This window comes from Bison bison, unplaced genomic scaffold (genome assembly GCF_000754665.1).
Source record: "Bison bison bison isolate TAMUID 2011002044 unplaced genomic scaffold, Bison_UMD1.0 scf7180017864180, whole genome shotgun sequence".
Lineage (NCBI taxonomy): Eukaryota > Metazoa > Chordata > Mammalia > Artiodactyla > Bovidae > Bison > Bison bison.
Genome location: NW_011494752.1, coordinates 15,383,058 through 15,396,090, shown reverse-complemented (window position 1 = coordinate 15,396,090; position 13,033 = coordinate 15,383,058). Strand labels below are relative to the sequence as shown.

At 51.2% G+C, this 13,033-nt stretch overlaps 2 protein-coding genes across 3 annotated transcripts; one reads left to right on the top strand and one right to left on the bottom strand.

Annotated features, from left to right (window-relative positions):
* Positions 1-7,312: 7,312 nt before the first annotated feature.
* On the top strand, positions 7,313-8,752 carry RANGRF (RAN guanine nucleotide release factor). Of its 2 annotated transcripts, none has more exons than XM_010843040.1 (5): positions 7,313-7,531; positions 7,621-7,737; positions 7,943-8,078; positions 8,190-8,275; positions 8,479-8,752. In XM_010843040.1, the coding sequence occupies exons 1-5, from the start codon at positions 7,455-7,457 to the stop codon at positions 8,600-8,602; spliced, it is 540 nt and encodes a 179-aa protein (XP_010841342.1). In that variant the 5' UTR covers positions 7,313-7,454; the 3' UTR covers positions 8,603-8,752. The 2 variants fall into 2 exon arrangements, with proteins under 2 accessions (XP_010841342.1, XP_010841341.1); XM_010843039.1 differs by having other exon boundaries at positions 7,943-8,099.
* SLC25A35 (solute carrier family 25, member 35) lies at positions 8,738-12,676 on the bottom strand. The gene is made up of 5 exons (XM_010843041.1): positions 11,735-12,676; positions 10,586-10,651; positions 9,980-10,132; positions 9,493-9,627; positions 8,738-9,329 (listed from the first exon to the last, which is right to left on the bottom strand). Exons 1-5 carry the CDS (start codon positions 12,107-12,109, stop codon positions 9,156-9,158), a joined length of 903 nt encoding a protein of 300 aa, XP_010841343.1. The 5' UTR covers positions 12,110-12,676; the 3' UTR covers positions 8,738-9,155.
* Between the last annotated feature and the right edge of the window lie 357 nt (positions 12,677-13,033).

The window sequence follows — 13,033 nt, the reverse complement described above, 5'->3', positions numbered from 1 at the left end:
AATAAAGTCTGACACTGTTTCCCCATCTATTTCCCATGAAGTGATAGGACTGGATGCCATGATCTTAGTTTTCTGAATGTTGAGCTTTAAGCCAACTTTTTCATTCTCTTTCACTTTCATCAAGAGGCCCTTTAGTTCTTCACTTTCTGCCATAAGGGTGGTGTCATCTGCATATCTGAGGTTATTGATATTTCTTCCGGCAATCTTGATTCCAGCTTGTGCTTCTTCAGCCCAGCGTTTCTCATGATGTACTCTGCATATTAGTTAAATAAGCAGGGTGACAATATACAACCTTGATGTACTCCTTTTCCTATTTGGAACCCAGTCTGTTCCATGTCCAGTTCTACTTGTTGCTTCCTGACCTGCATACAGGTTTCTCAAGAGGCAGGTCAGGTGGTCTGGTATTCCCATCTCTTTCAGAATTTTCCACAGTTTATTGGGATCCACACAGTCAAAGGCTTTGGCATAGTCAATAAAGCAGAAATAGATGTTTTTCTGGAACTCTCTTGCTTTTTCCATGATCCAGCGGATGTTGGCAATTTGATCTCTGGTTCCTCTGCCTTTTCTAAAACCACCTTGAACATCTGGAAGTTCACAGTTCAGTATTGCTGAAGCCTGGCTTGGAGAATTTTGAGCATTACTTGACTAGCGTGTGAGATGAGTGCAATTGTGTGGTAGTTTGAGCATTCTTTGGCATTGCCTTTCTTAGGGATTGGAATGAAAACTGACCTTTTCCAGTCCTGTGGCCACTGCTGAGTTTTCCAAATTTGCTGGCATATTGAGTGCAGCACTTTCACAGCATCAAGTACCTCTTATTATTCCCAAATGTGTCTTGAACAGACAAGGACCAAAATGCCAAAAAAAGACCTCAGCTAATTTTATTAATCTGCCTCCCTTTGTCTTAGGATGTTGGATCTGTTTTCAGTCCTGTTTTTGATGGGCCCAGGAAGCAGCATGGGCTTCAGAGAAAGAGCCTGCCTGGGAAGTTAGGATGCATGCAGGCTGGGGGTTTCCATCGCCCCACTTCACTGCACCATGTCACTCGTGTCACTTATCTGGGTTTGGAGGGTAAATCCTGTGTCCCATCCCCCTGTCATCAGGGTTTAAGGGGATGGGGGTGGACAAAAGCATACAAGTCAGGGCCTGGGCGTTCTCATCTGAAAGACAGCTGAAGCTTTCTTTTTAAATGGATTCTTTTTAAATGCAGCACTGTGCTAAGTGGTAACAGACTTTGGCAGCCTCTCTGATAGTGTTTCCAGCTGTGTCATAGGGGTTGCCCTGGTGCTGGCCTCTGAATTCAGTACCCCTGATTTTTGCTTCTCCTAATTTAGCAGCTCCCTTCCTGACAGAAGTGGTCAGCACTCTTATCCCCAGCACTGAGCCTTTAATATTCATTCCTTCATTCATTCCATTCATGTTCGATGATTTGCAACAGTGCCAAACACTGTCAGTGCTGCCAGGGACCTTATAGTCCAACAAGATCTGTATGTGGTGTGTATGTATACACATCAGACTATTAGAGCTGCAAAAAAGAAGGAAATCCTGCCATTTGCAACAACATGGATGGACCTCAACGGCATGAAGCTAAGTGAATATGAGAAACAAGTCCTGTATGATCTCACATGTAGAATCTAAAAGAAGCTGAACTCATGGAAACAGGCTAGAATGGTGGGTGGGGGGAAAGGGAATGTTGGTCAGAGGGTACAAACTTCTAGATTACTTGATGAATAACCTCTGGGGGTCTAATGTACAGCATGTTGATTGCAGTTAATAACTGTTGTGTACCTGAAAGTTGCTGCAAGAGTAAATCTTAAAGATAGTGATGTAGATATGTGTGTGCATGCTAAGTCACTTCAGTCATTTCTGACTCTCTGACCCTGTGGACTAACCCACCAGGCTCCTCTGTCCATGGGATCCTCCAGGCAAGAATACTGGAGTGGGTTGCCATGCCATCCTCCAGGGGATCTTCTCGACCCAGGGATTGAACTTTCGTCTCTTGTCTCCAGCATTGGCAGGCGAGTTCTTTATCATTATTGCCACCTGGGGAGTCCAGTGTGAGGTGTGGTGGTAATCATTTGCTAGTGTGTCAAGTCAATACATTGTACACCTTAAACTCACATAATGTGATGTCAATCATATCTCAATAAAACAAAAAAATACCAGTATATGGCACCTACCATGAACCAAGCATATGCTAGGCATTTATATGTATCTAAATTATTTTTCATAAGAGTTCAGCAAGGTACTTGATAGCCCCCTCCCCCCTTTTTAAAACAAAGGAAGAATTAAGGTTAAATAAATTGCAACATCTACTTCCTACTGTCCTAAAGTCACATTTCCGGGAGGCAGCATTGTCAGGACTTCTTGCTGACAACCATCCTTGCTTCCTTTGTCCAGAGAAGTGTATGTGGAAGTTTCTCATGACTGCTGTGACTGTCCTGTTATACAGCTCCCTAAGTAGCTCACCATCTTGGAAATTTCTCTGAGGGAATTCTTTGGTGGTCCATGAGAGCAGGAACTCCCTTTCTGCCCTCCACTGTATCCAACACCTAGCACAAGGCCTGTCACCTACATGGTGCTCAATAAATATATATTGAACAAATGAATAAATAATGTTAAAATTAGTTAAGGTTGATGACATTTTTTCCCTTAATAGAAGAGTGAACTTAATGAACTGGGCTTATGGGTGGTTTTGTTTTGCAAGCCTTCAGTCATTTCCCCTTTTTACTTCCTTTCTCCAAAGTTGCAAGCTCTTGTCATTGTGTCAGATGAAGGACAGCATATGCATGTGTTGGGGCAGATGGAGGGGTGGGTAGAGAGATGGGGAGAACCAGTAAGTCTTGTCTCTCTTAATTTAACATCTGCCTGGCAGCCAACAGCCCCCTTCAGTTTCACAGAAAAAGCACTAAACTGAGTGTGTGTCTGATATGTGTTAAATGAGGGTTCCAGGGGGTCCAGGCAAAAAGAGGGGGTTGTGTGTGCAGAGGTCCAGATGGGACCCTCCCAGAGAGGGGCTCCAGGCAGTTGTGAGTCTATGGGAGGAGGACATCTCCAGCAGTTGAGCCTTCAGAGGCCCCAGGACCCCATAAGATGTATTTATTTCTCCAGCACTTGCTGCATTCAGAACGCTGGGGCAGAAATCAAAGAAATCTTCAGCCTGTCGTTAGGCACTTGGGGGCAGCAGATAGCCAGAAGGTAGAGTCTGGGGCACTGCTGTGGTGGGGCCTGGGTTAGACACCTATCTCAGGCTTCAGGAAAGACCTTCCTGTGTGAGTAGCTCAGTACCAGCCACTATGGGCCGGTACTTGCTCCAGGTACTTTGCATGCTCCAGGCAGAAACAGTGATGGTCAGGACTAGGGTGGTGGTGGTGGGTAGAATCACCAGGAACTAGATGTGAAGGAAAGATAGGGCAGTTGATGATGAAGTGCAGATTCTTTGCTTGGACCACTGGGTAGGCAATAACTTCATTAACTATAGATGAAGATGGTGCATGCATGGGAGGAAAATGATGTGCTTTGCTTAGGACTGTTGAGTTTGAGGTGTCAGGGGGACACATGTTTCCACTGCAGGGGGTGTGGGTTTGACCCCTGGTCAGGGAACTAAGGTCCTGCATGCCACATGGGTGGCACAGCCAAAACAACAACAACAAGAGATCTGGGATAGAGATGGAGATGAAGGTTTGGGAGGCACTGGTCTATGTGTGGGGAAGGTTATTTGGGAGCAGTGAGGAGAGCCTGGGAACATTGAAGGGACTGGCAGAAAAAGAGGAGGCTGAGAAGGAATGGCATCACTAACCTCACAGCCTAATCAACTGGCTTCCCACTGCCTATGTCACTGGAGCATCCTGGGATGCCCCTGGGAAGGTATCCAGGGCAACAGAAGGGACTAGGGAGTCATCCTATTCTCCTTACCACTGAGTCCTAGCTCTGCTGACCCTGTCTTCACAGCAAGGCGAACTCCTCTCACTCCTAGATCGTTTCCCTAAGTAGTACAGACAGCCCTCCCCACTCCCAAACACCACATCTGGGGAAGGTGACAAGGAAATGGCTCTGGCAGAACAAAGCAGATGAAAAGGCTAAATTATATGCCAATTTGGAACTTCCTTGATGGTCCAGTGGCTAAGACTCCGCACTCCCAACACAGGGGGCCTGGGTTTGATCCCTGGTCAGGGAACTAGATCCTGCTTGCTCCAACTAAAGATCCCATGTGCTGAAACAAAGATCAAAGATCCTGAGTGTTGCAGCCAAATATTTAAAAAATTATAATAAAAACATTATTATGAGTAGGGCTCCAAGGGCTTCACCAAACTGTCAAAGAGGTGCATGGAAGCAAAAACACTAAAAACCCCTGCTTGGTAGAAATATACATTGCCCTTATTCTAAAGGGATGCTTGACTTTGGGTGTTGAGTCACCTCTCTGATCTGAGTCCATCACTTCCACCTCTTGGTGGCCCCAAAGGTGATGGGGTGGGAGCCTGGGGACACCTGAGCCCAAAATAAAAAACTGCATCAAATGCATTCAGAGCGCTGGAAGAAGGAATGTCCCAGGGGTACAAAATCAATCAGTTGCAGGCCTACTTCAACAGGTGAGCCAGGAGCTGGACATATGTTCACACCCTCTTGAGAAAAGTGGCCTAAAGAGATCTCTCCCATGATACTGGTCATCCTAGTCACAGCCAGATGGACAAAGAAGAGATCTTATTTGTGTCTGGGTATTGGCCTGGGAAATGGCCAGGCAGGACAGCTGGTCAAAGAGGTACTTTCAAATTGGATGGCAAAAAACTGACCTAATTAGATCCAGCCTCTTGGGAAGTTTGAACTTGAACATGTAGAAAGAATCAGCTGTTGGGGAGCCCATTAGTGACAGACACAGAGGGAAAAAGGTGAAGGGTAAGGGAGAGTCAAGAGCAGGAACTTGCCAAGTTAGGGCTTCCTTCCACCCCACTCCCAGAGGACGTCCAGCCCTGCACCTCTGTCACTTCCTGGAGAACCGCTTCCTACCATGTGGAAGAGCCCACCTAACCTGTGCCCCCAGAGCTCTGGAACTGTGGAGGGCCAGGCCTCCCCAGCATGTCATAGCAGAGCATGACACCTGACATGCCATAGATCCAAAACAAGGAAGTTGGGGGTATTTTCCTCAGTCTCTGTAGTCTAGTCTCACCTCTTCCTGGCCCATGAATAGGCCCTCACCCCTTGTGCCCGGTGCTGGGGCCCTGTTAACTTCTATGTCCTTGCAGTTCCCTTTCCAAGGACTCCCTATCTGCTTGACTGCTTGCAAAGCAGCCAGAGCCAGTATTGCCTCTAGCAGGGAGGACAGGGCAGAGGGCAAGCCAGTAGAAGTGGGGAGGGAGGGACAGAGAGATGCTGAGGGAGGCAGCAGGGTTGACCCTGTGGCTTGGTTTCCTTCGTTCCCCTTGTCCGGACTGCTCCTCTTCCTTAGGCTTCTGTGACACACCCCTCCCTCTTTCTAATTCCTCCTGGATCAAACAGTCCACTCTCTTTGCCTGAAACAGATTTAGATTCAACTATATCCATACTGCCTTTAATCCTAACAATGTTTTAGTTGATGAGGCTCAGAGGGAGGTCTGATGCTGGTTGTCATAAGTGAGGAGTCCACGCTCCTTAGCATGTTCTATAAACACCTTGCACGTGACCAACTCTTCAGGCTCAAAGCTCCCTGCCACGGCACCCTTGCCAAGCTGATACGCTCACATTCCCCAAAACATGCCCTCTCATTTCCAAGTCTTTGCTCCTGATGTTTGCCTTGGCTAGAATACCCTTAACATGACCTAGTGAATTCTGAGGCAACTTTAAAGACTCAAGGTGGGGCTTCCCTGGTGGTCCAGTAGTTAAGAATCCACTTGCCAATGCAGGGGACCTGGGTTCGGTTCCTAGTCCCAGAAGTTCCCACGTGCCTCAGAGCAACTACACTGGCGTGCCACAACTACTAAGCCTGCATTCTAGAGCCTGGGGGCTGCAACTACTAGAGCTCACATGCCTGGAGCCTATGCTGAGCAACGAGAAAGCCCACAGGCAGCAACAAAGACCCAGGACAGCAAAAACCAAACAAATCTTTAAAAAAAAAAAGACTCAAGGGATCTTCCCTGGTGGTCCAGTGGATAAGATTCCAAGTTCCCAATGCAGGGATCCCAGGTTTGATCCTGGATCAGGGAACTGTCAATAGATTCCACATGCCACAACTAAAGATCCTGCATGCCACAACTAAGACCCAGCACTGCCAAATAAATAAGTAAAAATTAAAAAAAAAAAAGGCTCAAAGTGTGCTCCACTGTTCTTTGTAAATTTCTGGTTGGGTAAGGGCTGGGTCCTAGATAGCCTTTGTATATCCAGCCCTTTGCTTAAGGCCTGGTAAGATGAGGGAATCAAAGAATATGTACCCCTTGGCCTCAGTGTTACAAAATTATTAGGGTCCAGAAGTATGATGCATGGCACTTGGAACCTAGTGGGTGGGATGGCCTCAGGATGAGTTTTTGGGTGGCAAGTAGATGACATCTAGAGCCCCTGAGGGTATGGGTGGTCCCCTGGGTCCCAAAATTCACCCTCTTGGGTTTATTCAATCACTCAACAATACATGTCTGTTATGCTCTAAACACTCTGCCAGGTGCTGGGGCTCAAAGGTGAATGAAGCAATTAGCTGGGAGGCTACACCTGAGCTGAAATTTTAGGAACACTCCAAAAATCTATAAAAGAAAAACAACAGTTTATTCCGTGCTTCAGTCCAGGTGTGTCTGTGTATGAGGGCTGGGGACCGCCTCCTCCCCACACCTCCATCCCTTCGCCTCACCTCAGCTCCCAAGGGAAGATATGAGAGGATTAGATATATAATCCCCAGGTTGGGTCTTGCTTTCAGGAAGGCGTGAGGCCTGAATCCTAACCCGGTCCCCCAACACCTGGCCCCATTGTTTCCCTAATTCCCTGCATCCGGGAATTAGCGATCTGGTTGGCAGTCCGTTCCCTGTCAAGAGGCCCCGAGAGTGATATGGGGAGACCCTGAAACTATCCCCCCTCTACATACCTCAGGAGATCCCACAAAGACGTCGGTCCTTTGGATGAGTAATGGCCCCTAAGGAGGTTCTCAAGCGACATTCTTAGAAAGCGCGACCCCTTTAAAACGAGGAGGCCGATGGGCGCGGGCTAGTGACCAAGTGGGCGTCACAAGTCCTAAACCGAGGTCTTAGCTCCTAGCGGACCCCGCGGTCCCGCCCCGCGCCCTCCCCAGAGCTTGGCTTCCGGGAGCAGCTCCGCTGGGGCAACGCCCCCAAGGCGCGGGCGCCAATTGGCCAGCGCGACCGCGGGGCGGGGCCAAATCTTAAAGAGTCGGAAGCCAAGGGCGACCTAGAGGTGGCCACGGCTGCAAAGAAACGCAGGGAAGTGATGGCACGTGGCCCCATGTGAGTTTCTTTTAAATCTCTAATGCCTATAGTCTCAGGCCCATGGAGCCCACGCGAGACTATCCACTGTTCGGGGGCGCCTTCTCCGCCACTCTCCCTCCGGGGGCCATTGACGTAAGGTGAGACGGCCCAGGCACCAAAGGAATTTGACCAGGTGGGTTGCGGGAAGAAACCGGGGTCAACAAGGGTCTACCTCGCCTCTCTCCAGCGACCTCCGACCGGTCCCGGACCATCAAGAAGTTTTCTGCCATCGCGTGACAGACCAGAGCCTGATAGTCGAACTTCTGGAGCTGCAGGCCCACGTGCAGGGCGAGGAGGCTGCCCGGTGAGGGAGGCGGGCCCGCGGCTGGCCAATGGGAGGGCCGGAGCCGAAGGAGTGGGCGGGGCCTGTGGCTGGACGGTTAATCAGGGCAATGAGAACTCCAAGGGCAACATGTTATTACTGGAAGCGAGAGCAGTTTAGGATTGAACAGATACTTGAAAGGGGCAGTAACAAATGCCCCTCCCTGACCCTGCTCCCTCAACCCCAGGTATCACTTTGAAGATGTTGGCGGGGTGCAAGAGGCTAGGGCTGTGCAAGTGGAGACTGTGCAGCCCCTCGTTTTGGAGAACCTGGCCCTGAGGGGCTGCTGTCAAGAAGCCTGGATCCTCTCTGGCCAACAGCAGGTAGCTAAAGAAAATCAGCAGGTGAGGGTCAGAGAAGTGTGAGACGTCCTGAAGGGGTTAAGGGGGTGGCACTGGGGAATCAGGTAAGCATCCGGACTCTGATCCCTTTAGGTAGCCAAGTATGTGACACTGCATCAGGCTTTGCTGCGGCTGCCCCAGTACCAGACTGATCTCCTTCTCACCTTCAATCAGCCCCCGTAAGGATAGAAAGAGCACGTGGATAATGATTGGGTCCCCAGGGGAATTAGGCTTGGAGGGGCAGAGTAGGGAGACTGGCTGGTGGGGCCTCCAAGGAAGTGGGAGTGGGCCACGAGTTTGGGGTCACAGATAACCAGGTCTTCTGGGGAAATGGGAGCTTCAAGGCCTAGATGATGTTCTCTATCTGTTCCCCACCCCCAAGCCCTGAGAATAGGTCATCTCTTGGCCCGGAAAATCTGTCAATTCCTCCCTGGAGCCTGGGCGACTTTGAACAGCTTGTGACCAGTCTGACCCTTCATGATCCCAACATCTTTGGTCCCCAGTAAGGATGCTGAAATGCTGCATAATGCTTCTGAAGACCTGGGGCTTCTGTTCTGCAAGGGGAACAAAGGGTTGGATACATTCCCCTAATTCCTTTCCAGTGCATAAACACAAGACACCTCCTCTCTGCAGAAATAAACTTGCTTTATAACCAATATAATCTCTGTGCCTTTGAAATCTAACAGAACACCTGGGTCCCCCCAATTCCCTTTGGTCTTGGACGGGTAAAGTTAAAATTATACATGGGATCAGAAGGGACCCAAGGCCGGCAGTGGAGAAAGGGAGGAAACACACTTTGGAGTGACAGGTTCAGCCCTGAGACAGCGGTGTGAAATGTGTAGGAGTACAGGCAGGGAAGGTTTAAAGCAACACCCAAGAAAGGGAGGGAAACTATCCCTTGTAGTGATTCAATCCTGAGAAATCAGATGGGGAGTGGTGTTGGCGGTCCCCTTCGGATGGATGAAAGGTCATCTGGTCAGAAGTCTCCCGGTAATAAAAAATGGAGTCGGAAGAGTCCAAGGAGTGCTGATTTGCTGGAGTGGGGAAGAGCGGCTGTCGTTATTTGGTGTACGTGTAGTAGACCATGCGCAGCTGGTCCCAGAAGAAGAGGGAAAGGATGGTGTGAGGGCCAAGGCGGAAGTAGGAGGCACCTATTCCCTTATACATGCCAAAAATGCCCTCTGTCCGAGCCGTCTGCAGCAGAGCATCCAGTAACCCCCGGTACATGAGGCCCTGAGAGGTGGGAGAGGAAAAGCAGAGAGAAGGAGTTTGTCAGAACCCACCAGGAGCCTCACCTCAGTAGGCTGCATTTTAGGGTTCCTACCTCCACCCACAATCTGCTTTCTCCCATCCCCCAGCTTTCCCTGCCTGCCCACACCCCAGGGCACTCCCTTACCTTGCCCTGAGCATCTGTGGGCTGGTTGTACAGCCTGGTGCTGACCACGTCAAAGGGTGTCATGGCCAGGACCACCGCAATGCCACTCACCATGGCGGCTGCCAGAGCCACCTTCCAGCTCTGGGGTGGAAATATCTAATGGGGGAGGGAGGGAGAACTCTGTCAGCCAGTCGTTCAACCCCACAGAAAGGCCAGGCCCTGCACTGGGGATACAGGAGAGAGCCGGTAACTCAGGGAGCTTCCACTCCACTGGTGATAACACTGAAGGAGCAAGAGTGCAAGGCACTGAGGACTCAGGCACACCTGGGTGGAAGGCACAAGAGAACTGTGGGAAGGTTAGAAAGAGACAGTGACCCCCCAAGACTACCTGCTACCCCCTCACATTGAACGTTGGTACTGTCCCACTTCAAACTGAGCCCGCTTCAGCTTGCCCCCCGCTCCCCAGCCCACATTCCCAGGGTGGCCCCACCCCTTCCCCAGGCAGTACCTCCCACTGGGTCATGAGGTCCTTGGTGGAGGAGAAGGTGCACAGCTGGGTGGAGGAACCGACGATAACTCGCGGCAGGCCGCCCAGGGCCCCACGCCACAACCCCACCAGACCATGTTTCTGGCCAATCTTGGTTAGTGCCTGAAACATGCCCTGGTGGGGGCCGGGGGAAAGACCATGGGGGCAGGGTTCAGTCACCCAAGCATCAGGGGCTGCTACCTCCTAACAGTGACAAGGATGGGTCCATCACAGGCACCCCAATGTCTAGACAACCAGTTCTATGTAGGCTTCGAGCATGAATGTGGCCCTCAGTTATCGACCAACCTATCCTTCTCTCCCTCACCACCCCAGAACAGGACAGGGTGTATGCAAGTGAGGACATTAGCAGGTCAGGAGGATGGGGCAGGAGAAACAGGTGCAGAAGACTAGAGGAACTGGGAACATATGGGAAAGAGGGTTTGGGTGGATTCCAGGGGTGGAGTAGGGCTGAACTAATGGGCAGAGCAGATCTGTGGCTGGGTTGGAGCTGCTGGGTACAGGCAGAAAGCTGGGGGAAGAAGGGAGAGAATGGGCAGGGACTCAAGCCAGGGGTTGGAAAACCCTCACCTGATGATTATACTGGTGCCCCACAGCGATTTCTTTGGCTGCCTGTGCTTGTAGGTGTGTCTTCACCTGGGGAAGACAGAGTATTACAGCCTATGGCTCAGAGGTCAGCCTCCCACCTCAGAAACCCAAATGCCTGACCCCCTCACACTTTCTCTAGGGTGTTCAGCAATCAATATCCTTCTAATCTGATAATTATTGTTGTTCCTACTTAACAAATTGGTCATGAGACTGTGTTCCTTGGCTCCAATCCCAGGGGATGGATCTCCTAGCACTGTGAGGCACCCCACCCCCTCTACATCCACCCTCCCTTGGGGGTAGGGGTGGGGGATGGAAAATGGCAACATTTCCTAAGAATGTTCACATTAGGCGAGACCTGGTGTCCAGCCTCTCATGCCACCTCCTATTCTCAGACTGGCAGACAGAATCTTCAGCTACTACCATGACCAGGCTCCAACATCAGACTCTGGGGCAGGTTGTGAGGGGTCCTCCGCAAAACTTGCTCTCTGGCCTCCAGCTGGCTTTGGAGAGATCACTGTCCCTGAATCTCATAACCTGGGAGGGAAACCAGATTACCTTTCCTTCTACAGACCTCACTGCCTCACAGTGTCTTTACAGAAAGAGAGCTAAGCAGGGCCTTGTTCTTATTTAGTCACTCAGTAGTGTCTGATCCTTTTGCAACCCCATGGACTATAGCCCGCCAAGCTTCTCTGTCCATGGGATTTCCCAGGCAAGAATACTGGAGTGGGTTGCCATTTCCTTCACCCGGGGATCTTTCCAACCCACGGGAAGATCAAACTCACATCTCCTGCATTGGAGGTGAATTCTTTACCACCGAGCCACCAAAGAAGCCAAGCAAGGACTGGACTGGTCCTAGCAATAAGCAGCTGTGTGACCTTGAGCTAGTCATTTCCTTTTCTGGGCCTCAGGCTCCTGACCCTTCACCTATACCAGATAACTCAGAGGCAGACTACAGGATGGTAATTCTGTGATGCCCAGGACCTCCCCCAATCCCCAGACTCGCTGAAGTATATTAATCAAACCGCTCATCTTCCCCTACACAAATCCACTTCCAACCTCAGTGAAGGCCCAGGCACCCACCCTGCACCAAGGATCTTCCTGGAAGGCCCCAGGCAAGACCCTTCTTCTCACCATGTAAATGGGGCTCCCCAAGTAGGCTCCCATGACCCCAGCCAAGGCCCCAGCTGCGGCGCTGCGAACAGGGTTGAGCGTGCCTTCAGCCGTATGCAGGTAGCCCCCAGCTTCTGCCAGCCCGTAGGTGCCCAGCCGGATGCCGTTCATCAGAAACTGGTATAAGAGGGCAGGGGCCAGGCCCCTCTGCAGGGCTGCCAAGCCGTCCACCTTGCCGATGGTGATGAAGGCATGGAAGACGTTTCGGTAGTGCCGTTGGTAGGTGCCGGGGGCCCGCAGTTCTCCCTGCAGCTGCATCCTGGTCTTCACCACCTCCAGGGGATTGGTGAACAAACAGGCCCCGCAGGCTGCCAGGCCGCTCATCAAGAAGTCCATGGCGGGACAGCAGTAGCAGGAACTGGCCCAGGGGTAAGAAAGTTAAAATTAACTTCAGAATTGAGGTCAGAATATCCTGGGGAGAGCCTCAGTTCCAGCGGTCCAGGCTGCAGGGAGGTAGAAATTTAGAGGTCTGGAATCTATAGAGTGTCAGGGTCAGATGTCAAGAGGTCAAGGGTTAGCTGGAATTTGGGAGTCAGAAGATGGTAGAGAGAAATATGAGTTTAGGAGAGTCTGGCGAGAAGGCTATGACAGGGACTTGTTAATTAAGGGATTTGAGGTCAAGGAGGGACAGAAGTCAAGAGGACAGCAAGTGGGATGCTTACTTAGGATGGCCAGACACGGGGGCCGGGAGTAGGGGAAAGAAAAGCGGAGTTGGGAGACGCGTGCGGGGGAGGAAGGGAAAAGAAAATCAGCAGATGAAGGAAGGAGAGGACCAGGAGAAGATCTGGTAGCGTCCCCGGGACAGCAGCGAGGTCTGAATCGGGGAAGGAAGTCAAGACTCGAGGAGCGCCCCCAGGCATCTGCCGGAGCCCTCAGCAGCTTCGCCCCGGGTAGCCTACAGAAGCCTGGCCACCGCACTCGCATCACTGGAGAGCAGCGCCCAATGAGGAGCCTTGGAGAGGCGTAGCCGAGAGCCGCAGCCAATCAACGCCGAGCCGGCTCGACGGCCAATGGGAGGTGCTCCAGGCGACCCGGCCCCCGGAATCTGCAGAGAAGCGGTTGGAGTTAACTCTCCACACCCCGGCACCGGTACCTGGGCTGTCGACTCGGAGTGCTGGGAGGGGTCCCCCAGGAGCAGATTTTTTTGTTTTTGTTTTTTTTAATCACTGGTAGGGAGGAGGAGAGGTTGGACCCTGGGTCACTGGACAGGCGCAGAAGCCGAGTGCGGAGACAGCAGTTCATCGGCCTGTTTGGGGCTGC

Coding starts and splice junctions, on each gene's coding strand:
- RANGRF (XM_010843039.1), top strand. CDS start 7,455: ATGGAGCCCACGCGAGACTATCCACTGTTCGGGGGCGCCTTCTCCGCC. Junction 7,532..7,620: donor CCGGGGGCCATTGACGTAAG/GTGAGACGGCCC, acceptor GCCTCTCTCCAG/CGACCTCCGACCGGTCCCGG. Junction 8,276..8,478: donor CTCACCTTCAATCAGCCCCC/GTAAGGATAGAA, acceptor CCCACCCCCAAG/CCCTGAGAATAGGTCATCTC.
- SLC25A35 (XM_010843041.1), bottom strand. CDS start 12,109: ATGGACTTCTTGATGAGCGGCCTGGCAGCCTGCGGGGCCTGTTTGTTC. Junction 10,652..11,734: donor TGGGGAGCCCCATTTACATG/GTGAGAAGAAGG, acceptor TGTCTTCCCCAG/GTGAAGACACACCTACAAGC. Junction 9,330..9,492: donor CCACAGATGCTCAGGGCAAG/GTAAGGGAGTGC, acceptor CCCACCTCTCAG/GGCCTCATGTACCGGGGGTT.